General features: G+C 45.4%; 1 protein-coding gene across 5 annotated transcripts in view; it reads left to right on the top strand.

The window, feature by feature from the left end:
* Positions 1 to 19,090, top strand: part of sema6a (sema domain, transmembrane domain (TM), and cytoplasmic domain, (semaphorin) 6A) — a 99,024-nt gene that overhangs the window by 67,927 nt on the left and 12,007 nt on the right. For 3 of the 5 annotated variants that reach the window (XM_047590903.1, XM_047590902.1, XM_047590901.1), the window contains 10 exons: positions 156 to 373; positions 1,995 to 2,126; positions 3,745 to 3,900; positions 6,346 to 6,519; positions 7,994 to 8,134; positions 8,229 to 8,306; positions 11,955 to 12,013; positions 12,810 to 12,830; positions 13,050 to 13,070; positions 15,743 to 15,922. In XM_047590903.1, the coding sequence (XP_047446859.1) occupies positions 156 to 373; positions 1,995 to 2,126; positions 3,745 to 3,900; positions 6,346 to 6,519; positions 7,994 to 8,134; positions 8,229 to 8,306; positions 11,955 to 12,013; positions 12,810 to 12,830; positions 13,050 to 13,070; positions 15,743 to 15,922 (1,180 nt within the window). The remainder of the gene's footprint in view (positions 1 to 155; positions 374 to 1,994; positions 2,127 to 3,744; positions 3,901 to 6,345; positions 6,520 to 7,993; positions 8,135 to 8,228; positions 8,307 to 11,954; positions 12,014 to 12,809; positions 12,831 to 13,049; positions 13,071 to 15,742; positions 15,923 to 19,090) is intronic. The other 2 variants (XM_047590904.1, XM_047590906.1) reach the window with 2 other exon arrangements.

Below are 19,090 nucleotides of genomic sequence, written 5' to 3'. Positions count from 1 at the left end.
AGCTGGACCTTTTGAACTTCCAGTGGACATTCAGGGATTTGCAGCTTTTGCCACATTGCACATGTCCAAGGTTGGGCATAGACAACGTTTGGCTGTTTCATGGAAAACCTCAAGCTGTTCAGGCGTAACCATTCAGTTGCGTTTGTGTGGATCAGGTGGTGTTTCCCCGTGTGGCGAGGGTTTGTAAGAACGACCGAGGCGGCTCGCCGCGTGTCCTAGAGAAGCAGTGGACCTCGTTCCTCAAGTCCCGACTCAACTGCTCCATTCCCGGCGACTCCCACTTCTACTTCAACATCCTGCAGGCTGTGACAGATGTCATTCACATCAACGGGAGGGATGTGGTCATGGCAACCTTCTCCACACCTTACAACAGGTAACGAACTAAAGCCGAAGCATCTGAAACGTCGACACTGTTGAACTTGTTTACAGTTGAAGACATTTTATTTGGCTTTTCCCTCATCTCAGATAAGTTCACGTGTGTCACCAGCCGTTTGCACTTTTCATTTATTAACCTGATCATCCTTCTCAGTTTGAAATACATGAAAGTGCCCTCAATTCATCAACATTATGACAGCGTGACCTTTGCTAACATTGGTAGCGAGTGCCCCCGCTGTGCCTCTCGGCGACGTGCAACTTCTTAACCCACGGGTCAACATTTACATCTTCTGTCAAAACTGTTTTGTTGCCCTTTCGACATGCAGGTGTTTAATCTTATTTTTCGCCTTTACAAAATCACATTCAGGGCTGTTTTCATGTTCGCAGGCGGCGGGACCCTTTATCTAAATTGAAAATTACCACAAAGCTATAGCGCTCGGCTGATAGCTCGCACATATTGTAATTTTCCATTTTATGGCTGCTTTTTAGCAGATAAGACAATTGCTTGTGACAACGCAATTGAGCATGGTTAATGGACATTAAAACCCAATGAAGCAGTGCCTCTGAAAATTTCTATAAGCGCCGGTTTTGATCCTAGCATTAATTTTCCATTTCATAGTCAGGGGATGAAATTAGAGGGAACACATTCAGATTGTAGACAGCTCTCAGGGTTTGTGCTGTTTAATTGTCTGTCCGGATATTCAGTCTGGGCTGCTGCGTGGTCTTATTGCTAACTGGCCGGCTTGATCAGCAGCTAGCTCCCTTTGTTGGAAGCCTGGTATAAACAGACAAATGGCTGTCTAACTTTCAGTAAATATCTAATGCAAAGGGTAATTACCGCAATTTAGTAGCTAAGCCAAGAATCCGCAGCTTTCTGACCCTGCTTGCTATAATGCTGCCCTTGTGTACGCTGCTGTCTCCCTATTGTCTACATGATGAATTTAACCCATGATGCAACAGCAAGAAAATCCATCCAGCTGAGAAAGAGAGAAAGAGATTGCTTTTTCTGTAAACGGTTCTTAGTTTTTATTTCTGAGAACAGATGCATAAAGAAAATGGAAAAGTGATTCAGTAATCTGCTATGCATTGATTCCACACAGACAGAACGAAGCCAGCGGTTCGGCTGCTATCACAAGACGGGTGTTTTTCCCCAGAAAATGAAAAGCAGTAATACGACAATCTGTTGTCCATATTTTGAGCTGAACAGTAGACTTGTGATAAACTTTGATGCCTCGAGGGTTTTGGGGAAACCCAGTCTGGAAGAGGAAAGTGAGCTCAGAAGAGCCTCAAGTAGTTGCACCAGTGTACAGAGCTCAAAAATCAGTACGGAGCAATAAAAATGACTGCAATTAACGAATTAATAATTTTTTTACATTGTCTTTTCGTATAATTAAGGAAATTTAGCATGGTTATTTTCCTAATCTAACAAATTCATTCAAAACTTTCACAGTGTGAACGTGCACCAGCTAAAATAAACCATCTTTGTCAATCCATTCAATTTTTTTTTTTTATTTTTGTCACCTGTAGATAGTCCAGAATTTGCAAGGTGTTTCTCTGATGTGTTCAGTCAAGAGGATTTTTATGTTATGTTTTATGTGTGCGTGTGTGTGTTGTGGCAGTATTCCAGGTTCGGCAGTGTGTGCCTATGACATGGCGGACGTGGCCAACACATTCACGGGGCGTTTCAAAGAGCAGAAATCCCCAGACTCCACCTGGACGCCATTTCCTGAAGAGAAGGTTCCCAAGCCAAGGTACAACGGCAGTTATTTAAGTGCACCGCACGCATTTACACACACATATATACGCCTCTTCCTCTTCTCCTTCTCACGTCTGGCTCTGACACACACGCGCTCACATAAGATACTATATGGCCGCCTAATCAGTGCATAACACGCGATGAATCACAATGTGTCAACGTCGCCACATTTTGAACTCATGTTGCATCATGGGTTCGTGCTTTATCTTCAGTTCAGGGATCACACGTTCTTCATCGCACTGCGTCACATCCACGCACACTGTACACACTTGTGCACTTTTCAAAGTTGATCATCTCACCTCTCCCCCCGCACGCAGCTGCATTGGTATCGACAAATGATGCATGAGATCATTTTACAGATGGTTGGCTAATTCCACAAACGTACAAAGCTGATCAATCTCCCATCTATCGCCCATTAATTAGTGTGCTAAGAGCTCCTACCCTGCAGCGTGGGGAAAAAAATGATTTAATACAAAGATCTGGGACATGATAACATGTGTGTGTGAGTGTGTGCATGTTCCCATATGGTTGAGGAGGCGGTTCCTCACCAGTCAGTGGCGACGCTCCTGCGCACTGTATGAATGGGAGTGTACGCGTGAGTTTACCCTCTACACCCCAATTAGCATTTAATTGCTTGTTTATGTTCAACAAGGTCAGTCTTTTCAAAGATCGGATAGAGCGGTCGTTGTTTCTGTAGTAATTGATGTGATTGATTTCATTTCCATCCTCTGGTGTGTTCGGACCTTTCATCTGCAGGCAAACAGACGGAGAGTTGTAACAATGCCTCTTAGGTCTGGCCCTGCGGCAGACTGCTCCGCCATGTGTTAGACCGTCTTACTGAATCATTTACAGACTTTCGTATTTAAGGGATGTCTGTTTCCGTTCTGCGGTCCATATGTGCCCAGACATAAATGTAGCAACAGCAAACAAGACGTTACAGCTCCGGCCATTACTGCTCTTGCCGTGATATGTTCTTAACTATGAATGCGTTTTTAAGCAGGATCACGAATTTTATTAAGAACGGGGGGAAAAAAAACTGAAATTCTCTTTGGCATCATGGTGTGATCACATAGAGATCCCCCACTCTCGTGCCTAATAAATATTTCTCACCAATATCTCTCAAGTATATATATATTGTAGGATCTGGTCCTTACATGTTATCAGACATCCAGTGGCCAGCTGGCTAATATTTCTAGGCCCTGGCATAGATTATGTGCTGTGGCAGGGTATCAAAGACCACGCAGTAAAGGGGTTTTACAAGCTCTCAGAGGTGAGATGCCGGCAAAGGGGATATGCTATCAAAAACAGCTTCTCTTTTACAAGACGCTCACCGACTCCCTGTAAAAGGATCAGATAGATAGAATGTCTCAGCGCCTTAGCTCAAGGCCAGACAGAAGAAGACATCTTGTGTCTTCCTATTTTACCAAAGCCCCTCGGAAATTACTGCTTAGTAATTTAAAGGTGCACCTGCATTGATTCTAGGCAAGATGAACTTCCAGCATTCTGTTTGAGCTTTCATAATGATAAATTGCTCGGTAGGCTTTCATTTGTGATTTCTTTTCATTCGTACTTTTTTCCTCTCCCTTCATCACATTCCTCTTCTCCATTTTCAGGCCGGGCAACTGCGCGGGCACTCCATCCATGGAGAGGTACAAGGTATCCAATGAGTTCCCCGATGACACACTCAACTTCATCAAGATGCATCCTCTGATGGATGAGGCCGTGCCCTCCATTGCTAACAGGCCCTGGTTTCTCAAGACCATGGTTCGGTAAGTATTACACACTCAGAGGTCTATGAGCCTCTTCAGCCCCGGACAACAATTACTTCAAGTGCTGCTCAGAGAGCCGGGCTCATTAACAGACAGTGGTGCTCCATCACAAACCGTCCACTGACCTGTTTTTGTTGTAGTAAAGGAGACACCAGTCGGCTCCATCGATCTCCCTGAGTGACTGCGTAGTGATAAAGACGGAGTAAACCATCCGAACTGGACCTTGTTCAAAATTAGGTCCGGCTCGTTGTTACAAATTGCTTCTTTAAATCCTTTGAGGACATATCAAGGAGAGGATACTGGTCTAAAAAGTTTCGGACTTTTGTCCAGAGTTTCCGCAGCTGAGCCCATTTCCCAAAAGCCAGCGCCTGATGCCTTTTGATTATAAAGGTCCATCTGGCTTTTACTTACACTGCACACAGCTAGCCTCTGGGGAAATGCGACAGCGTACCGCCACCCCGCCGTCAGGGAAGTACTGGCAGACAGTGCATTCGGTGGAAAGTAGAAAATCTAGTTTTTAATTTGGACCCATTTCTGAACTGCAGCTGCGCAAGATTTAAGGTTAGGACAGCATGCCAGGCCCTTGACAAGCCTCATTGGCGACAACACAGCTTTAAAGATCTGCTACATGAAGAATTCTTCATAGCTTTTTGCATCTTATCACACTCTTGCGCCTTCTTTGCTGAGGTTTGACCTACATACTGTGCTGCCTTAGTCAGAATGTGAACAGCTTTCATCAAGGTTATCCCTACAGTTCTCCCTGTTCATTAGTGCGCTATATGATATGACTACACCATGAATGACAGCGTTTCTGTCTTTAATCAGTAATACATCTGTTCGATTTGATCTGAAACATCAGCACAGTGAGAAGCCCCTCGCATGCGAGTCACATGCTGCCGTTGGAAGTATTGTATGAGCTCTGAAAACATCATGAGGTCTTGTGTGGGGGAAGAGGAACGAGGCCTTTTATGATATCTGTCACTGTTTCGATGTGGAAAACTACTCTTGAGCTGAAGTCAATTGGAACTGAAGTCAGTAATAGGGTCTGATCCTTGTTACACCCCAATATCCAGGTTCAAATTTCAAAAAGCTTTTTTTTTTTTTTCTATCTTGGCACTTGCTGTTCTATGGCGGTGACTTTAGCTGGCTGGGAACAATCAGCCACTTGGTGAGGGGGAGACAATCTGAAGGATCCCCCTCTTGTGAAATTTATTATCTTGAATGGGAAAGGAAATATTCCTTGAGACTGCATTATTTCACTGTGATATCCTCTTATGTTTGAATAGATCCAAATCACATCAGATTGTTGTTGGTGGTGACTTGATAAAGTCAGTGTCTCTGGGCTTTTTCCAGGGTATTTAAAGAAAACAGAAGCAGGGAATAGGATAAGAAGACATGGCCTTGTCATTTAATGGGCTTATGGTGTAAAAGTTATATTTGTTGCCGTTACCTCCGAAGACAGCACAGTTTCACTCGTGTGTACCGTTTCACCCATTTGCACACAGATACCATTCAGTAAACATTAATGAGGATAAAAGGGGACTTCCTAGATTTCCAGATAAGTTCTCATCTTTAATCTTTAAATCCCATCTCCTTCAATTAAAGAATCATGGAATGAAGCATTTGCATAATACTCGCTGATGTGTAAGTATGTGGGTTCCCGTTTGATAACTTTAACAGCCTCTTAGCCTGAAACTGATAAATATCTGCAGAGGAATGAATAAAACGGCCTTGAGACGTGTTTGTTAAAACCAGTTCTTGTTATTTGATCAGTCTGAGTTTTTATTCTAACACCCACAAGCACAACAGGGCATCTATGCCCCAGCTCACTGACTGGCAGGTGTCTAATTAGGTAATACGAATCTGTTAGGTACGCTTGGAGTTTTATCCACTTCCAACTGGTTCAAAGCCAAACTGCGATCAGCAGCTGTCAATTAGAGCAGGAAGTAGCACTTGGTGTTTGTTGCTTAGACAACTTTTTTGTGATGTTTTTCTTTCAGGAACCACCCAACAGGCCCTGTGGCAACCTGAGTTTTTAATGAAATAAAAATCAATTAATGAGATTAATACGAGTGCCCTGCTGTTCCTTAGTCTGTTTTTCAACCTCTGATGTGCGTGATTGAAGGTGTTAATTGATTGATTGGTTATGTAATCATCATTTGCGAAATTACAGTCATTTTCTTCTTCTTGTTTTTTGTTTTCACGCAACTATCTTTTTATTCATGCAAATTTATTCCATCTTAACTCAGGTTTTGGTGGTGTGGTTGAAAAAGTACTGTACTGGGGCCGAGTTCAAAACATTTGCACAGAAGCCCTGCCAATTATGTTCATCAACATCTGTTCCAGTTCCGAAGGGCGAGCCTGAACCTCAAATGGGCGGCAAACTGGTTAATTAATGAAGTGACTGATTGGTTGATATAGTTTTCCCGATATTCTCTCTTCCAGATATCGCCTGACACGCATCGTGGTGGACAGTGAGGCGGGGCCGCATAAGAACCAAACAGTGGTGTTCCTGGGATCAGAGAAAGGCATCGTGCTCAAATTCTTGGCCAAGATGAACAACGGCTTCCTCAACGACAGCCTGTTCCTAGAGGAGCTTAATGTCTACAACCCCGACAAGTATGTGGCTCTGGGCTTACATGCGTATGAGGGAGGGGCGGATAGAAATGGAGAAATACATGGATACCGTTGCTACAAACGAAGGAAGGCCAGCCATTGTGTGTAATCGAGAGAAAGCGTGTTTAACTTTGAATGTTTCCATCATCTATCCACTCAGCCAACCCACCAACCCACCAGCTCCATCGCAACCGCTCAGTTCCCCTGACCCAAGTTCTAAAGAAAAGCCAGCAAGCCAGATGGCTACTCTATCATTTGAAAGGGTTTTATCAGGTTACACTCTGCCCAGCCACAGCTTCTAAATTAAAGACATAGACCCTAAGGTTCTGGATAAGGCAGCGCTGTGGTTCCCAACCAGAGCGGAGTCCAGCTCCTCCAAAATCTTGGCTGATTAAAGGAAACTCACTCACGCCGAGGTCTGTGTTTGTCTTCAGAGTCAGCCACGGATCTCTCACTAATACATGACACGTCTGTCAGGGCTGTATGGGCGCGAGTGCGTGCGTTCACGGACTTGGTACAGAGGGTTAAGTTGAGCATATAAGCTGTATAAGTGAATACGGAAAAATCGGCCACAGTGCACCGCTGCCAAAGCAAATATTTAGTTGAGAGGCAATGGATGAGAGAGAACGAATGGCAGCAGGCTGGGGAGGGGGAGAGAACAGTGAAGACGGTGAGGACCACAGACGAGAGTGAAGACTTGATTGTGTTAGACAAGGATAGCGAGGACTCCACCAAAGGGCTTTCAAGGTTGCCGTTCGCTGTCCAACATGTGGACGTAACAAGCCGGAGAAGAACGTCCTCAACGTATATCCCGTTTAGTTTCTCGTCTAGCTCCCTTCGCTGTCTACACGGCTGGGTACGAGCAACCATCAGCTGCCGGCCATCTGGCTTTAGTTGTGTTCCATTTCCCTGTGTGGCTAGCTGGATCAACGCAGGCCCGGTTGTTGTGCATTACCCAGTGTAGCTGGACTCTAAGCCCTAATTGAGAGCGTAAATGCAGGAGCAGAGCTCTGCGAAGGGGAGATTAAATCCCAGGCAGAGGATGGCGGGATAGAGGGGGGCGAATGGAGGGATAGAAAGATGCTTGACACACCCCAAAGGGATTAGAGCATGCTCTCACGGGGCAGTCGAGACAAAGAAGACTAGCAGGGATGGAGGAATGTTGGGAGAGAAAGGGGGTGGAGGGGGTTTGACTTAGTGTGGGTGGATTTTCCAGTTAAGTGCAGCATTATTGCTGACTGCTCACAGTGCCCATCTGTCTGTTTATCAGTTATATCTGTATCACCCCTTTCTTTATCTGTCTTTATCTCCCAGCCTGTTGCTGACCCAATGTTCTCAAGTTCAGCATTATCTCCCTGACCTCACTGTTTGTCTCTGTGCCCCAACTTAATCCCCGTCTTTTTTCCTCAAATCTCATTTGCGTGGCTCCAAAAGTGCGGCATACAGCGAGGATGACTATTGTTTTATCGTCCTCCAGGTGCAGTATAGATGGCGTGGACGATAAGCGCATCATTGGTATGCAGATTGACAGCAAGAGCCACGCGCTGTGGGTCGCTTTCACCTCCTGTGTGGTCAAAGTTCCACTGTCTCGCTGTGAAAGGCATGGACGGTGTAAAAAGTAGGTTTGACGCCGGCCTATTAAATCATCTTTTCTGATCATTGTTAGAAGCTAGAAACCAGTGTCCCAATCATGTGATGTAATTCTCTTCCAGGTCATGTATAGCCTCCAGAGACCCATACTGTGGTTGGGTGTCAGAAGGAGCCTGCAGACAGGTGGTTAGCAACACCAAGTAAGTGACCACATATTAATAAAAACATACAGCAGTTAATGTTGGTTTAGTGTTAGAGTTTAGATTTGTTTTCATGAAATTCAGCAAAGATTTAGATTCTTTTAAATTTGCCATAACTCCAGTTGGTGCACCGAACTGACCTTTTAACCGTAGAAATAGCAACTGAGGCTCATGGATATTTTGATCCAACCTACATTTGAAGCTGTTTAAAAAATAAATAAAACATGTTGTGCGTTATTTCAAATTGGTGCTCACTACATTGTCCAATCGATGTGTAACTATTTCTACCTTGATATCTTTGAACTTTTGTATAATACATGGTGCAATTCCACTTTCGATATGTCATCTGTGATCTTTCTAAACTCACATGATGTGGGTAATTTCCACCAGCTGCAGGGGCTATTGGAGGGTTCAATGGAAGGAAAGTGTTGTTTGCCACAGGCTCGGGTTGGGTACCCAGGGCCGGGGAAAGCTCGATGGTCACAGTAACTATAATTTGCGGCTGTATTTATGACACGGAACCCGATTACGCTTTCTGAACAAACAGCATATGGAATTCTGTGGTGGGAAAAACATTTTACACATGAAGTCATAACAAAAGGACCAGCGCTCCGCCGGCTATTTGACGTTGAACGAATTTGATCCCCCTGCTGCAAAATGATTGGTCTGGCGTGCCAGTGCACCACATGTAGAGACAAAACTTGCGTAGCACAAACACACACGCTACCCATCGTGTTATTATTCTGCAAAGCCGAAGCTTTGGACTGCTCTGACAGAGTTTCCACTTTGGGGCAGGAGCCGGCATTAAGAGGGCAGATGACCTCGCTCGTTTACGGTACAATATTTCTGAGTGAAGAGAGAGGGGATTAGGTCTAGCGGGATCAGGTCTGTTTTTGCTAGGCGGCTGGACAGGACGAGTCAGACACTTTTTTTTGTTGTTGTTTTAAAAGGTTTGCTTTCACAAACGGGTCCCTGCAGAGAAGAAGCTTCTGCTTACTTCTTTCTTACCTTTCCTTTTCCTCATTAAAATAAGGCGCAGTAGCACCATCTCTTTCCCTGTTTCCCCATCTCTGTCTACTCAACCTACAGCTAATTATTATCCTACCTGCGTACGTCCATCCCTGTCTGCGCATCTATTTTTACCCATCTTCCTTTTACTGTCCTTCCTCTGACATATTCCTTCTCTCTTGCAAGCCTCCCCTCCTTTCTTCTTCCATCTGGCCCTGATGCTAGCATGCCAGTTTTCCCATGTGGAGTTATGCCTCTTATACCTGCTGTCTATAAACAGCTTGCACTCTGGTCTCCTGCAATATGGTCCCCTGCAACCCCTCCCCCTCTTGTTAATGCATGTAATTGCATATGATACCGAATGGTTGCTATTTTGCAAACTAGATATATGTAATTAGATCAGAACGCTGATCATTATTTGTGGATAATTTCACATTTCATTGTCTCATGCTGCAGTATGCTGGCTGATGAGCAACGTATTCTTAAAATGAAACCAATGAATCAACGATGAATGGGCAACTTTGAGGACACATTGTGAATACTGACTTTACACTATATATACAGTATATTCAATCCCCCGTGGCTCGTTCAATCCCAGTATGAATAATTAATGTTGTAAATGCCTGACCTGCATTTCAGCAACCAAGTCCCCCCTGTGCAACCACTCACCTCACATAATAATCACATCTGATAATATGAAAAAGGAGATCTTGGCTGCCTCCAGTAATGCACAGTGCTGCTTGAATTGGATTTAAATATGCATTATGTGTATTGCTGTGGGATCTTAACCCTGAGCTGAACCGTCTGTAGTGTCACATTCGAACAGGCAGCACTTCTGTTGCTATAATGCAGTCACTATGGGACCTGAACCCTTTAACCGACGGTTCGTGAACTTTCCTATGTGCCAAGTACAGCCCAGACACTCTATCTGTAGTGTGACAACTCATTTTTAATTCATCTTGAGATCAGCCCTTTAATCTTCTTCTCTGGAAGCCGCGACCACAAGGCTGCCTGTGTTTTGGCTTTGGTAGAGAAACCAAAACAATACCGCGGCTCGAGGTGACAGCAGCTGCGAGGAAAATCCAGCGAATATCAGGAGTGCTCGGGCTGCATTTGTGCTCCGGTTCAGTTGTGCAACTTTCTCTGTCCGCTTTGCAATTATGACTGTGTTTGATAAGCAAATGCAATAAGTTGATTAACTGTATTCCAAGACATGAAAAGGGGAAGTTCCTCTCGTTGCTTGGTTGTTTTTCTTGATTTTGAAGGTGATTGGTAATCAAGAGCGGGAAATTCACCAGTTCCTTTCCAATTAAGCTTCTTTCTGACTTTGCGGAAACCATGAAACGAAAACATGGAATGCTTCAACTTTCTCCAGCGTGTAAATATACATCAAGTGACTTTGATTATGATTTGAGCACCAAACAACAGAAATCCATGTTCTTCCTGAAATCCCCTGTTCTTGTCATGCTCTTATTTTGGACTCTGATCAAGGCACAAGGGGTGTGTGACGGCGTTTTTTGGAAAATCATTCTTTTTCATGCTATAATTGAGATCAGTGGAGGGTGAGGAAGATGAGAGGAGGGTGGACAGGAGACAGGAGGAGGAGTAATGAAGAGGGGGGTGATGGGGACGGGGAGGGCTGAGGAGGACTGTGAAAAGCTGTCATGTGTGACTGTGATCCTGGTTGACAGTTGGTCCGCTCAGTTTAACAGATCTCCTCGCTGCCTGCATGGTGGTCTTTCGGGGAGAAAACAGGTCTCGGTGCGGGACTGCATCAGAAAATAACATCTCCGCAAAACCCTCTCCCTTCGTGTCATATGATGGCCCTCAAGCATGGTTGCCCCTCACTGCCCTGGTCTTGGCCCATGTGATTATAACTACATGCTCATATCTCTGCTGAAGCTAGATAAAGTGAGACACTGTGTAACGGGAGAAAAGATTGTAGAAACTACAAAGTGAAGTTTTTATTAAAAAAAAAAAAAATTGACAAGAGTTAATCTCGTAACCTTCTCTCATCTCTGCACATTTGAAACAGAAAGCAGCAACATGATAGCTTAACTTAGCATAAAAAAATGGAGGACAGGCAGGATACAGCTTGGTCCTGTCCAAATATAACATATAGCCACACATAATGTAACAGTGAAACCTACTAGTAAGTCGTCTTGTGTAGTCTATACAAAAAAAGTGTAATTTTCTACTAATAGCGCTAAGCTAACTAGCTTTACATGCACCTCCCTGACCTAAATTAGAGCAGTATCAATATCAACTACCTCATGGCAAAACCATTATTTAGAGCTTCACAAATATGATAACAGATTTTATTACAGTCCAATAAAACATAAATCTATTTTTTCAACACCACTGGCAGAGAGTCAGGTGTGAGTTATGGATTTACTAGCCTGCCTGCTCCCTTCATAACCACTGATTTTAAGCCTCCAGGGCACCTGCTAGGTGCTCTTTGATTTCGATCCAGCATATGGCTTTCTGCAGCTTACACCGTGTGCTAGCGTAATATATTCTGTGTTTGGTGTTGTTTTTGTAGTAGCTTTCCTATAGCTCTGGTACTTTGTTAGGTGTGGCGAGCCTGCGTGGCCTGCCCTGCTTTCCGCTGCTGACCATGATGTCTCTGTTCCCCCGCAGATCAGCCTTTGAGCAGGACGTGGAGCATGGTAACACAGATGGCCTGGGAGACTGCCAGAGTAAGCAGGCCTTCACTCTTATCTTTCCTCCTCTTCTCTGTACCCCCCACCACCGCCACCGCCACCGTCCCTCTCTTCTCTGTTAACTCTGTCTCCCTCTTCTCCCGGCCCTCGGTTTTCCTTCTTTTGCTGCTGTCACCTTTTTCTCCCCGTCTGTTCCTCCCTCACAATCCTCTCTTTCAGCCTCTTCCATCCATCTGTCCCTTTCGGCTCTCGTCCTCTTCTGTCCCTTCCCCGTTGTTTCTCTGGTCCTCCGGTCAATAAAAGTGTTGTGTCCCATTGGGAAAAGACTGGGTTCCTTCTTGCAAATCGCTTCGAGAACACAACACAAACATTCAGCGACACACAGGGAAGGGACTTTACTCGTGAGTGGTCACAGGGCTCGTTTTGAAACACAAAACAGCACAGGGCTCTCAGCTGAGTCAGTCTCGAAAGGCTTTGAAAGGTCTCTTTTACTCTGCGACACAGGCAACAGCTCATATGGAGACTGTCTATTTGATCTTTTCATGTCCAGAATAACTGTTTGAACTATTTACAGAGGAGTAAATACAGGTGGTGAATTCTTAATAGCTCTTTTTCAGCTGTATGTTAAGCCAAGGGAACCCGCTGTGTTCGACCTTCATTAGCCATAGAAGCCATATAGATCACCTCTGATTACAATTTAGGAGAATATCGAGCAGCCAGTCGATTCTGAATTACTTTAAAAGTCACGGCCTCTGATCATGTTAAACCGTGAGCTGCCTTTACCGCAAGTAATAACTGGTTTCCCCTCCTTTCTTCTCTTTTTCTCTTCCAGACACATTTGTGGCGCTCAATGGTAAGTATCCCAACGTGCTGTACAGACAATCGAATAAAAGCCATATAGCTGCATTTCATCTCCCCTGACTCTTTAACTTCAGCCACACCTCTTCGTCTACTCAGTCAATCATCCCCTCTCAGGGAAATGAAAACTCCTCCCACCTGCGTGTGTGCAAAGACGGGTTATTAATCACCCGAGGTTTTTAACCGAATTGATTTCATTTCTTCTTTTTGATAGACGTCCCTTCCAGTTACGAAGGTAATGAAACATTAAAGCACAGTCAGTCACTTCCCCTCATTATAGTATTCCTCATCATAGAGCCGCCGCCGCCTTTGGTGCGCGGAGTAGGTAGAGATAGGAATCAGAATTAAAAATCTCAAATGCTGATTCTGATTCTGTTAGTTCATCTGTCAGCCCTTCTCTGCCTCCGTCCTGTCCCCTTTATCCCCTGTGCAGTAGCATCGATTAGCCCTGACCTTTGCTTCACTAATTGGATGGATCTGGTTGTTGGTGGTTTAAGGCTTTGATGGTTGAAGAAGTGCCTCACTGTGCACATTAAAAAGGACATGTGTCAACAGAGAGAGAGAGAGCGAGATGTGAAACCGGCCTTTTCAGAGTCAGGAAATATGTTTCTGCCGAACACGCAGACTGTTAAAGATGCTTAGGCCAAGAGGTCTGATGTAAACATGCACTCTTGTTTACTCCCTAATCAGATTTATCACGTTCCACCGCTGGTTGATTGGTGCAATTTTTCTCAAGTCTCTTTTCAAAGAGTGATAAGCAGATGTGATTACCCTGCAGCAAAGTCACTCTTATGCATAGAATGCACACCTACACCCGCATCCGCCTTATTTTTATATAGCGGGAGGGTGGACTTGTTAGGTTTTCGCAGTGAATCTCTCCCTCTCATGCACACGCACACCTCGCAGCTGCCAGATCAAAACAGTCAGATCCATACAGAATGACAAGAATAGATATTTTGAAGTGTTTCCAGAAAGCCCAGTGCTCTCACACACGCACACACACGCACACACGCACACACACAACCCCTGTGGCTGTACCCCCACTGTGATTCTCCCTCCTTTTAGAGATCCAGGGTCATGGAAAAAGCATCTGTGTTGCTGCGCACCCCCATAGTGCTGAATATGCTCCCACGGGCTTGGTTGTGTATTTACAGTCGCACACTCACACGCACACACACACACACACACACAGAAAACACCCAGTTTACAGCCCTTTCCAAACAAAGTCTCCGCTCCCGCTCTTCCATCTATCTGTCGGTGGTTGATATGGATTTGAAGATAAATAAATGCCCCATCTCCATTCTCCTACTCTCCTACTCCTCCAGACTAGACGTCCTCGCCTCTCTTTTAATCTGTAGAAAGAGAGGGATGTGCATCCGTCGGCAGTTTAGGGCTTCTTTTTATTCCCCCTCCTGATCTGAGGAGGAGCTCTGAGGCTCCGAGCTCTCTGTCTATGTGTGTCATCTGCCTGAATTGCACTTCCCCTGGCGGTGGGGGAATGAATTATAAAATAGGCCTGTCACACTAATCTCTCAGCCTTGGGCCAATAGTTAAATAAATCATTTTAATGATTGCCACGCCACACAGAGGAGGAGGAGGAGGAGGAGGAAGAGGAGGCTCTGGGTGGTGTGTGGGTGTCTGTTGCGCGTCTCCTACCAGCAGCACTGGCGTTAGCCCTCTGGAACGCCTCGCCGTCTTCAAACACGGCATAAACACATATTGAAAAAGCAACATCTCCAGACTGACGCACACACACACACACACACATGCTGCTGTCACCTCCTCCGTGGAGAGATGCTTTCAAAATGGTAACTGGGGGTTGAGCTCCACGAGGGGCTGTTGATAAAAGCGCTGTCACTCTTCATATAGGGAGGATGTTTTTAAACATGCGGCTTAAACGCATTATATTAAACACAATATATAGCTTGCGCTAAAGTGCGTAGGGGGGCTTAACCGCAAGCATGTGGGAAGGTAATGTGATTAGCATGGTTCAGAAATAAACTGCCAGACAAAAGCATACGTGCAAACGGGCGGATGCAGGAAAAGCCAAGCGCAGGTATAGACAGAGCGCAGATACAGTAAGTATGAGCCGTCATCCACAAATGAGGGAGCGCTTTCTCTTTCAGTTCGCCCTTTCAGTGAATCCATTTCCACAAGTTAAGTTTATTTTTAGCCAGTAATCTGCTCTACGTAGGATACCAGTAAAAAAGCACAACGTGCCATTTACAGGTTGAATGTATTGTTGCAGGAAAAATGCCACATAAGATGAAGAAAATGCTAAAATAGTTGTAGATTATTATTAATATTCACCCCCTCCGGAGACCGTCTGTCTCTACGACGTTGCAGCACATCAGACTGTGCCGGTCGCTGCCTCCATTTAAACAGACATGTGAAAGATGTCTGGAAGAATACGAACAGAGTGGGGGGGAGAAAAAAGCGCTTTGCTGTAACAGGAAAGTTACTGGCAGACTTTGCAACAGGAGCAACGGAAAGAAAGTTATTCTCTTGTCCTTCATATCAAAGACAGACCCCCTATGGTGATTGCAGGGAACGCTCTGCTCTGCTCTGACAGGCCCAACAGAGCTTTGACATGTCAGTCAGAGCAGGAGGGGAGAGAGCCAGAAAGAGAGCGGCGGAGAATGACTGAAAAAAAAAAGATGCTGAGAAACACGCACACACATTTTCTAATGACTTTCCCAGGGTCAAAGGGAGAAATGCTTTCTAAGCTCACACAGCCCTGCAGCTGTCCTTGTATATGTGTGTGTGTGCGTTTCTGTGTGCTAGCCTCAAAGGAGGACCACGTGTGTGTGTGTCTGTATGTGCGCCCCCCGCTGCCCTGCGCTTGCGCGCACTGAAGCCTGTCCCTGTTTGCCGCGAGCGTTGGTTAACCTGTGCTGTGTCCGGCAGGCCACCATCACCACCACCATCACCACACCCTCTCACTACCCACCTCAGCCCTCCCAGAGGCCGCAGAGGGGCCCCTGGGGCGGGGCCGCATGGTGGAGCGGAAGGAACCCCCCATGAGTTCAGACAAAGGGGAGGACCCCTACGTGGCCGTGCCCTCTCAGACTCAGCCCGAAGCCAATGGTAAGCCTTGGAACGCAACAGTGAGCAGTCAATTTGGTCCATTGTCACCTGTGGCAAGGGAGGGGGAGGGGATGAGGGGGGGAGGGAGGGGTTTGTGTAATTGAGATTTACGGGCCGCCTTGCTGCCTCCAGCTGACGAGGTCTAGAGATAGTGGATCGCTTTCTCTCTAGGGGACAAATTGCCTCACGCTGTGCACGTAAACCCCCCACTGAAACGGACGTACACTCGACTACGAGGCACATAGATATATGCGCGCACACTTTCCGCGCTCATTAAGACGCGTGTACGCACACACACAAACACACACACACCCGCGCACACACCGTAGGATGGATTTATTATCCGTGGACTGTAATGTCCCACAGGAGATGTAATATCCAGACCATTACACTCTGAAAAGGAAGATGGCAGTGTATTTATTTCCTGGAGAAGATGGCCCAGTCCCAGGCTCTGTCATGCTTTGCGACACAGTGACATGACATTGAACGCCCTTTTCTCCTGTGTTAACAACCTGCCTAATGCCGTACCGCCTCGAGGACGGCTCGACGGATAAATGAAACGGAGAGAAAGGGAAAGAAGGAGAAGAGACAACTCAGAAATAGTGGGGGGGGGGGGGGCTCATTACTGTGGTGCCGAGCCATGTTTTGCTCCTCGATAAATCAGACAAACCTATAAGAGATTGAATCGAAACATAAGCATCTTGTGCAGCATGTGTCTGCTATAGCCTTGTGGGGATATTGATTAGAAAATAGGTCTTCAACGGGGGTTCCTAGAAGTATTGTCGCAAAATCTTTGGTTGATTAGACATTTTTTGTATATATTTATTTTTATTTACCCCACAAATTTTGTTAAATACACATTAGCCTGAATCCATCAGATTTTAGTAAATACTCACATCGGTACACCTCCTTCCTGTGGGACAAAACGAGGCTCAGCAGCGGTTTCATTGTGTCAGCTGGAAGCAGTAAGGCGCCAGTAGGTAGATCCAAGCACAATGGTGGCGGAGACTTCAGGCAGCATGCCTACAGACAGCATCACAACATGCTGCCTGTCCCCCTGTGGCCTTTACCTGAGCAGGCGTGGCCCTACTTGAGCTTCACGGCGAGTGGAGAGGAATGCTAAGAATATCTTACAAAAAAAAGATCCTTTATTTATACTGCAGCAGACATATCAGTAATAAATCAATAAAATGTCCAGAACATACATATATATGTATGTATATATGTATATATAGGGGGTCAATGCTCAGGTAAAAGCAACAGGGTTTCACATTTCAAACAAAATGCTTCCGGCTGTTTGTATTTTTTCTTTCTGTATGATCATAATTGTTATTATAATTTTTAAGAGACACCTTTGCAGCTTTGTTTCACTATTTATCAGTTCGGTCTCAGCTCTGCAGTCTTTTTCTTTTCCTCTGAAAAGTCAGCTCAGATGATTTGATTTTCCTTGATTTGCGTGGTTTTTCCTGTGAGCAGCTCTTGATATTTTGTTGCATGGCTTGGTCTGAGACTTTTTTTCCTTTGCCGTTTCTATATTTGCCCTTCTTTTTTTTTCCTGTGTTGATTGCTTTGATGGTATTAAGCGCAGTTTTGCCTCCATACGGCTTAATGCTTTTCGGCACGGCGAACTGAGCGCCACAGTCAACAGTGCTCATTTCCCGCTCCACCCATTGCTCCCTCCTCTTCCTTCCCGTCGCCCTCAGTGTTACTGGCTTCAGGTGTCAACTGTACTGTGAAAACTTAGCAAACTGCGAGTGGAAGTGAAAATGAAAAACTATATATGCATGAGGAACGATTACGGAGTCAGTAAATTACTTGTTTTATCTGCATGTTAATGGCACAGAGATAAACCCACACGGGGCCACTTTACAGAAGAAATACGGGATAAACATTTTACTAAACTATCAATCTCAAGTTTATGCTTGAGCGAAAATGTATTAGCTCATATCCATTTGCAAGCTTGTTCGTGATTTAAAAGTAATTACTATGACTCCACAACTTTTTCATTTGCAGTTGAGACGTTGTGCAATCTTATCTGCTAATGAATATTGCAGTGCTGCCAATATGTATTAGCCCAACACCACCAGAGTAATTAGAAATGCTGCAAAGTGATGAGTATTCACACACTGATGATATTTAGCACCCAACAGCATCATTGTCTGGTGTTCCAGTGGGGCCCGCGCAGTAGCCAGGTGGCCGCTTGTGTTTCACAGTACATTTGATCTTGGTGTTTGTCTGTCTGTCTGTCCGTCCGTTTGGGCCTCATCTGTCCCTGTTATATTCTCTTCTTCCTCGCCATCCTTCCATATACCTCTCCCACTGCTCACCCTGCCTCCGCCCGCCCCCCCTCCCCAAAAAAAGACGCCACTCTCCACCATCTGCTGCCATTGTGATCCGTCTCCCTTCCACAGGACCTCTCATCTGACTGGGATGGCATGTTCCAAGGCTATACCTTAACCTAGCGCAAATTAATTCCTGAACCAATTTATGGAGGCACCTCCCCCAACGGCCCTCCCTCCATCTCTCTCTGCACCTCCTTCCCCCTCCGTCTCTGCCCCCCCACCTTTTTTATTTATTTTTTTTTGTAGCCTGTCTCTTCTCCAGCTGGAGTCATATCTCTGCCCCTGTCTGCAGGAATGAATCCTTTGCTTTCTCTTCTTCTTCTCCTCCTCCTTCTTCTTCTCCTTCTACCTGTCTCCCTTTCTCTGTCAGGTTTAGTTCCACCCCAACCCTCCCCCCCTTCCTTCCCCCTTCCCACTTCTCCTGTTACCGTCACCCTCCCCCCAACCCCGACCTGTAGCCACGACTGTGTTGCTCCAATTTATGGGTTCATTACAGCAGCTATCCAGGAGAGAGGTGGAAGGGGAGAGGGATGGAGAGAGACCACAGGGAGGGAGACATGGGAAATGAGGAGATGGGGGTGGGGTTGTGGGGGCATGATAAAGATTTATTAAACAGAACGGGACTGTGACGGTGAAGGTTATGAGAAAGATACGAAAAGATAGCAGGCAGAAGGATTTGAACAAACAAAAATCGGAGAGGATCAGGTATCAGGTAGTGAACAACAGGGTTTCTCTCTATCCCTCTCGGTCATCTGTGTTCATAGCGAGGCACGGTTTTAACCCTTAACAGTCTGTATCTCATTCAATTTTGTTTCAAACAGGTAAA

This window comes from Mugil cephalus, chromosome 8 (assembly GCF_022458985.1).
Source record: "Mugil cephalus isolate CIBA_MC_2020 chromosome 8, CIBA_Mcephalus_1.1, whole genome shotgun sequence".
Taxonomy (NCBI): Eukaryota; Metazoa; Chordata; class Actinopteri; order Mugiliformes; family Mugilidae; genus Mugil; species Mugil cephalus.
This window is presented reverse-complemented; position numbering and strand designations above follow the sequence as displayed.